Below are 7483 nucleotides of genomic sequence, written 5' to 3'. Positions count from 1 at the left end.
ATGGCCACGCTCGGACAAATCATCTTCTACAGGTGCGACCATGAGGAATATTTAGTGTTGTCATTCAACTTTGAAAATATTTAGGTGTCTCCAGTGGTAACCGAGTATGTTTGCTTTTACTGCATCAGTAGAGAAAGAAAACATCTCACTTTTGATGTTATTTGACAGCTGTAGTTGCTGATTACTTCTAAAGTTTCAGATTATAATACAACAACATGTTATTAAAGATTAAACTTATGCTTCACAACTAGTTTAAATATGTGATCCCTAACAAAATAAAAGTTGTTGACAGTCTGTCAAAGAGAAATTTCTCCTTTAAATTTCTGTCAGGACAAAATATTAACATTTTTGAACCACAAAGAAAACACTTACAGAAGAATTGAAAACAATCTCCAGCTTTCTTATTGCAATGGGGTTTTTTGTCCTGATCATCACGAGACCCAAAAGACACAACGCATGGAGCCCAAACCCTACAGTTCCAGGAAGAATAATAGAAGCTATTTGAAGAACTGCTATGAAACTAATCTTTAAAAACTAATACTATGTGTTTTGTTACAATTGCACTTGTGTTTTTCTTTTTGTACAGCATGCTCGTCATCATCGTCATACTTAGTTTCTTCATCATCCTCTTCTTCTCTCTGGCCTTCTCAAGTAAGACCCACAGATCTGTTTGGATCCTCTTGTCATTAGTGATGGCTCGGTGAGGCCTGGGGTGATACATGGGTGTGCTCACCACGTGCTGTGTTTGTCTAAACTAAAATACAGTTAATCCATGTGGACGGCAACACGGCACAGCACAGCATCGAGTGTTTAACTGTGAATATTCATTTGTATCTGCACGTGTGATGATCTCTAAATATTTGTGAGGCTGACTTTCCACTTGACAGAAATAATGTTGATAGCCAAGTAACACATATACTCTATATTCATGTTTCATTTCCTTGAGAAAATGTTTATGTGTGTTTAGGTATGCTCGACTGGTGCTGGTTTAACATGGTATTAAGGGAATATTGACTTTAAATATCATTTGATAGTTTCATTCATAACCATGGTGCGCCTGAGTTTTTACTGTGGAATCCTGTCCTATATGAACCTGTGAAATTGGTATTTTGGCCATCATCTTGTTGATGTCTTGAAAGTGGGCGTGACTATATTTTAGAAGAATGTGTGAAGCTGATATCTAGCTAGCATTCAAGCTAGATTAATTGGCATGTTAGTTTTATTAAGTTACAAATTTATTAAATATGTGCAATGTTATTACCTGAAAAAAGGACTTCTTTTTTTAATTTAACTGAATGCCAAAAAAGATCTGATTGTGAACCAAAGGACACGCCATGCTCATACAGTAGTGAGTCATCAGTCACAGAGTAAAAAGCATACCGCACTTTGAGTGGGTTATTTTTATAAATGGCACGATAATTTCCAAGCTAAACATGATAAAGTCATAATACTACTGACTGAGACCATAAAGGCATTAGGAAAATATTTACTGAGGTTATAAATCAAGTGAGAAGTAGATTTCTTTTCCTGACAGCTACAATGGTTGCCCTCTGCTGGTCAGTAGAAAGAAGACAGGTATAGGACATTTCCACCCTGGCTTTGTTTTTCAGACCTGTATGCTAGAAGCATCTTTTATATACAGTCTATCTATCTGTGTCTTTAGAATTTAATCACTTTTACTAACTCAGACCCCTAAATAGTCATAGCTTTGCTTGAACTATCTCTTGAAATCACAGTCTCTATCTCTCTCTCTCTCAGGATATGTGAATGTGAAAAATGTGAACTTGTCCTTAAAATCTTCCTGCTAAAAGTTTTATAACTGCCAAAAGCAAACAACACTTTCACTAAATATCATTTAAATCGGTTATTAAGTTGTCAACAAATTGGAACTGATTCAAATGTGCTAGTCTATAATATGTGTATAAAATGTCCACATCCCACAGAGCCCCAGTCCAATGTGATAAGCAGCAGTACAAAGCCTGTCGCCAACCTTGGTGAGGATCAGCTGCTCAGCTGCTATCTTGACACACAAACTTCCCAAGACAAAGTGACAGTGACCTGGAAGAAGACGGACCTGAACGGCCTGGTTTACTTTTATCAGAATGGAGCTCCGGATCTGACGAATCAGGCGTCACAGTTCAGTGGGAGAACTCAGCTCTTCCCTCAGGCTGTAGTCACAGGCAATGCCTCTCTGCTGCTGAGGAATGTGAGACGCAGTGATGAGGGGAAGTACACATGCAGCATCAGCTCCTCTAAAGGTGGAGGAGAGGTCAGCATTCAACTCAGAACAGCAGGTAGGATGACTCACTCTTCAAGATTAATTGTGTGTTTATCTAAACATTCTTTATTGGCATTCATTAGCAGCATGGTTTGCAACACATTGGAATAAGATGGTATAAGGGTATTTCTAGTTTTTGTAATGCTGGGAATTTTAACCAACGTGCTGTTCTGAGTAATGTGAGTACTGAGTGAAGCTTCACTCTTGATTGCAATATTAATTCAGGATTTTTTTCTTCCCTCTTTTATTACATCAGCTTTTTCAGCGCCCACTTTCACCTTCTCAAATGGCACCCTGTCTGCTGAGGCAGTCAGTTGGTTCCCTAAGCCAAGCGTTTCATGGTTAAACCAAACTGAGAACATCCTGAATGGAAGCTCCACTTTCACAGAAAACTCTGAGGGGATATTCAGCATCTTCAGCACACTGCTGTCGGTCCAAGTCAGTGACACCTACAGCTTCAGGATTGAAAACAACTTGGTGATGTCTCTTTCTGAGGCAACTATATCAGGTAGTCTATATACTTTTACATTGACCTGATACCAAACACATTTGTACTAAAGGACTAAAATTCATCCTTTGGCCTACCTTTTATTTATGGAGGTGTAACACTAAGTCAGAGGAATATTTCTTCAATTTAAATCAAATCTACCAGAAAATAAAAGCAAATATATGTATTAATAAATATATAGCTAGGCAAATAACATTATAGGTTTAAAAAAAACTAATTATTTTTCATATTTTTCAGGCTCAGACGTTTCATGGAGGACTTATTTCACCTTCAGTGCTGCTTCATTCCGTCCAGTTGGATCACTTTATCTCATTATTATTACCAGTTTCCTCTGCATCTATTATGTGACCTTTTGACACACTAATGTACACAAAAAAACACAACAGATATAGACAGATACTTCCCCTGGCTGCATATGTGTGTGCGTGTGCTGCATTTAAGGTCAGGATATGTCCAAAGTAAAGACTGATATTCACAAAAGTGGTCCTCTTTGAAGATTGTGTAGCTTTACTTTAATGTAATTTATTACTGCGTGTGTTACAGTTGTGTAGTGCCATTTAACTCTGTGCTGGATGTTTTTAATAGTTTATCTATTAACTTTTAATATTATTTTTTACATCCTCTAATGCATTTACAGTGTGTGAACTGAGAGTTCCATTTAAATTATGTCAGTAAAATTCAGCTATCTTGACTTTGAAATTTTACTTTAATGCAGACATGTAACATAATGAAATACAGAAATATAGAAACAAAACAAGAAAAACATTGAAACATTTACATTTTAGCACATTTTCTGTGACAGTTTTAATGTCTAATTCTAGAAGCACTCACTTTATTTCTTTAGAAAGCTCTACCTCTAGTTGCCTTACACCTTTCATTTAAATCTAAAAACTACAGACAGTGTCCAGTAACCGTGGCAGAACTGTTCAGGTAATCTGAACCTTTCAAATAAACCTTAAACACCTCAGTCTACAGAAATCTGTAGATTCCTCTTGGATTTTGTGCGGATGATGTTTGCAGCCGTTTATTCATACTCGATTTATACTGTTGTTCTATTTCCATCATCTGATGTTTTTATAAATGCTTATTGCTCTAATTCCTCTCAACAAATATATTTTCACCCAATGAGACTCTGATTAATGACGCAATTTTAAAAAATTAAATAATTAAAGTTTTATTTTTGAAAAATACTTTTTGTGATGTCAAGGGTGACAGTGTTGCTTTAAAATGTTTGTTTGTTTTTTTACTTAAAACCTTTGAAAGTAAATCCTGGGGAATTGATGATTGTGTCCTCCTGTCTGTAGTGACACTAACTTTGCCTGATTAGAAGTCTGCATTTGGGTCCTTTCCACATCCACAGCACAAAAGCTTTATCCCTGGTGGTAGGTGTCAGTTTAATTTCTCTGGTCTGCAGAGGTCCTCCATCAAATGTGTTTTCTGCATCAATTTATGATGAAAAACCTGTTACATAAAGGAAAACACAAAGCTAAAAAATCAGCCAATAGTTCAACATAATGCAGTGAGTCACATCCCGTATTGTTTTTCAAGTATTTGGTATTGTCAGCTTTTTTCTTTTAGTATTATCTTATTATTATAGTATCATCTATGTATCTGCCTGGTGTCCGGCTGGTTTTGTGCCTTTTGTTACCTGCTTAAATGTGCATATGTCACCTATTTCCATTATTTTAGTTGAGTTATCTGCTCCTGGATTTTATTTCGACTTTACTGTGTTTCAGCAAGATCTCATGTGCAAAACTTTTTCACACATCCACGTTTCACACCGATTTTTAGGAATCGCGTACATCTCCACTAGATTATTGAGGCTGACTGAAAAGGAGAAGTGTGAGCAACACTTCCTTAAGATTAGTTTGTCATCTAGAAACAGCACTTCGAAACTGGAACAAACTTGGCTCACACATTGTTCACAATCTCTCCTCCCTTTTCCTCCTTTGCGTTAAATGTGGCTTCTTCTTCTTCTTTTCTAAGTAATTATGCTTCTTTAATGTTTTTCTTCGGGTGAACTGAATCAGTTGTTAGAAATCCTGGTGCCGTGCTGTAAACACAGCCAGCTATTTTTGGTGTTGATGCCATTGTCCCAAAAGGTGATTTCGTATGTTCCACAGATTATAGGACGACGGGTCATTTACAACAGTTTAAAGCAGCGGTCCCCAACCTTTTTTGCGCCACGGACCGGTCTAATGTCCGACAGTATTTTCACGGACCGGTCATTAAGGTGTCGCGGATAAAAACAACAAAAAATGATACAACCAAGACAAAAACTGTGATATTTTGTAAATAATAAACGCGAATTCACTGTGTAATTGTGTAACTATTTTAGCAGCGTCCTCCTGAAATGCGACAACAACATTCACACCGAACGCGATAGAGGCAGGCAGAGCGTCAGGCTTACATGTAAAGTCAATGGAAAGGCGCGCTGACCCGCGATTGCGGCTCCCGCGAAAATTCGGAAGCAGATTTGCGTCGCGAAAACGCCAAAACGCCTGAAACGCGCGTGAGTGTAGCGCGTTTCAGGCGTTTGACTCGCGAAAAAAACCACGCGCGTGAGTTTATGTGTTGCATTTTGTGCATACACGCGTTTCGCGTCCCCCCGCTCGAGTTGGAAAAATCTGAACTCCAGCGTCAAATCGCGCCGCGACAACCAATCAGGAGCCTGGTGACGTGGCTGTTACCTAGTTCAAAGGGGCAGATCCAGCCAAAGCCCTTTATTCTTCAATAGAAGGAAGGCTAATCAGTGCCGTAGCAAACAACCCGTAGCTGTACGACACCAGCTGCTTTCTGGACCGAGACAGGAATATAAAGGACCGAGCTTGTAGGAAGATATGTAAAGAGATCGGGCAACCTGGTAAGTTAATTAATTTTTCTTAAGTTTTCTCTGACCCGGGGATGCCGCACAAAAGCTAGCAAGCCACCGCTATTTTCCCACTGACGTACAAATACCGTTCTGCTTTTAGGCATGTTGTCATTTAAGAATATATTTTATTGTTTATTAATAAACAGCACACAGTGGTCCCGCTGTTCATCCGTCACTGCCTCTTTTTTTTTTCTTTTCATTTTCTTTTTTTTTGCACCGGACAGCATTGCATTCTGCAGCCTGATTGACAAATCTGCTCCGTGTCGTGTCTCCTGCGCTTGCCAAATTTATCATGTTTGGTTTTGATAACCATCACGTCCAATAGAAAAAACAGCACAAAAACACCCATAACTATGAGCCTCATTCGGAAATACACACCTGCACCGCGAGGGAAAAAGGCGCACGAAAGTGGCAGGCAGATGAAGACAAACCGCGGCATAATAATACTTTTACGTTTTGCAATCCACAAAGGTTTGCACTTTGAGAATCAATTGTGAGAACTGTGAGTAATGTTCATGTGTGTGGAGAAAACAGTGTATAAAGTGCGTGGCCAGGGGCTAGTTATTCTGAGAACCCCTGCTGCAATAAATGAGGGACCACTGTCTACTCTACGATTATTATTTTCAACCTGTTAACATTTAATACTGTATTGATAGAACCAACTGATTCTGAAGCAGAGCATCCCCTGTTGCTTCTCCTGGCTGCCCAGTCCCTGAGCTCCTGCTGCTGCACCCACAGATATGTACAGCAAGCACTGATACCTTTTTAGTCGGTGGGTTCCCTTGTGATCACCTTTACTAAATATCTACAACCAATCTGATTATATCCTGTTTTTGGTTTGTTTGTTTTTTTCAATGTTGAAATTAAAATCTGGTAGCAGCCTTCTCATTTCTTTGTGTTTTGTGCTGTTTTACAGGCCCACAGGGGAGGACGGCTCCGAGGCAGATGAGGGACGGGTCCCAGGATGGTCCATCGGTGGTGGAGCTGGCCATCCTGGTGTCCCTGAAGAGTCCACACCAGTCTCCAATGGAGCATTTCCTCCTCAGCCTTGTTCCTGCTCTGGAGAGCAGCTGGTCCTTTTTATTCCTGTCTCTCTGTAAATTCTTATATTTTATATATTTATGTTTAATGTTTTTCTGTTTGAGACTTTTAATATTATTTCAAATAAATGTTTATAATGACTAATGTCTCAGTTCTACTACACAGCAAATGTTGGCACACGACTTGACACATGTAGAATTTATTTCATATTATACTAATGACAAAATATACTAATACAGTGGAATGCAAAAGTTTGGGCAACCTTGTTAATAGACATTATTTTCCTGTATAAATCGTTGGTTGTTACAATAAAAAATGTCAGTTAAATATATCATATAGGAGACACACACAGTGATATTTGAGAAGTGAAAAGAAGTTTACTGGATTTACAGAAAGTGTGCAATAATTGTTTAAACAAAATCAAGCAGGTGCATCAATTTGGGCACCACAAAAAAGAAATGAAATAAATATTTAGTGTATATCAATGTGTGTGTCTCCTATATGATATATAGGGTGCTTTTGTCTGGACGTGCTTCTCATCCAGAGCTGCACAGCACAGAGGGAAGTTCCAGCGCTCCTGGAATCCCTCTGTGATGGACCGCCAGTCTCCAGGTGAAGGCACAGCCATGAAGTCGTCCACTAGACAGTCCCAGGTGGCCGTCGCTGCCTGGGGGGTGATCTGGCTCACCGTGGACACACCGACTCTGTAACTGAACGCTTGGTGCTGAAGGAGTCCGCAGTGACAAGGAACCTGGACAAAATTGTTCAAAATCTGTATTATGTG

At 39.0% G+C, this 7483-nt stretch overlaps 1 protein-coding gene and 1 long non-coding RNA gene across 2 annotated transcripts; both read left to right on the top strand.

The window, feature by feature from the left end:
- vtcn1 (V-set domain containing T cell activation inhibitor 1) lies at nucleotides 1-2815 on the top strand. The gene is made up of 4 exons (XM_004572001.1): nucleotides 1-32; nucleotides 587-668; nucleotides 1952-2294; nucleotides 2535-2815. The coding sequence occupies exons 1-4, from the start codon at nucleotides 1-3 to the stop codon at nucleotides 2813-2815; spliced, it is 738 nt and encodes a 245-aa protein (XP_004572058.1).
- Nucleotides 2816-5513: 2698 nt separating this feature from the next.
- LOC143412927 (uncharacterized) lies at nucleotides 5514-6950 on the top strand. The gene is made up of 3 exons (XR_013093436.1): nucleotides 5514-5649; nucleotides 6315-6430; nucleotides 6575-6950. It is a non-coding gene; the product is annotated as an uncharacterized LOC143412927 (long non-coding RNA).
- Nucleotides 6951-7483: the final 533 nt, after the last annotated feature.

The sequence above is a fragment of the Maylandia zebra genome, linkage group LG16 (genome assembly GCF_041146795.1).
Source record: "Maylandia zebra isolate NMK-2024a linkage group LG16, Mzebra_GT3a, whole genome shotgun sequence".
NCBI classification, from domain to species: domain Eukaryota; kingdom Metazoa; phylum Chordata; class Actinopteri; order Cichliformes; family Cichlidae; genus Maylandia; species Maylandia zebra.
The sequence above is the reverse complement of the archived record's forward strand: the minus strand, read 5'-3'. Positions and strand labels throughout refer to the sequence as shown.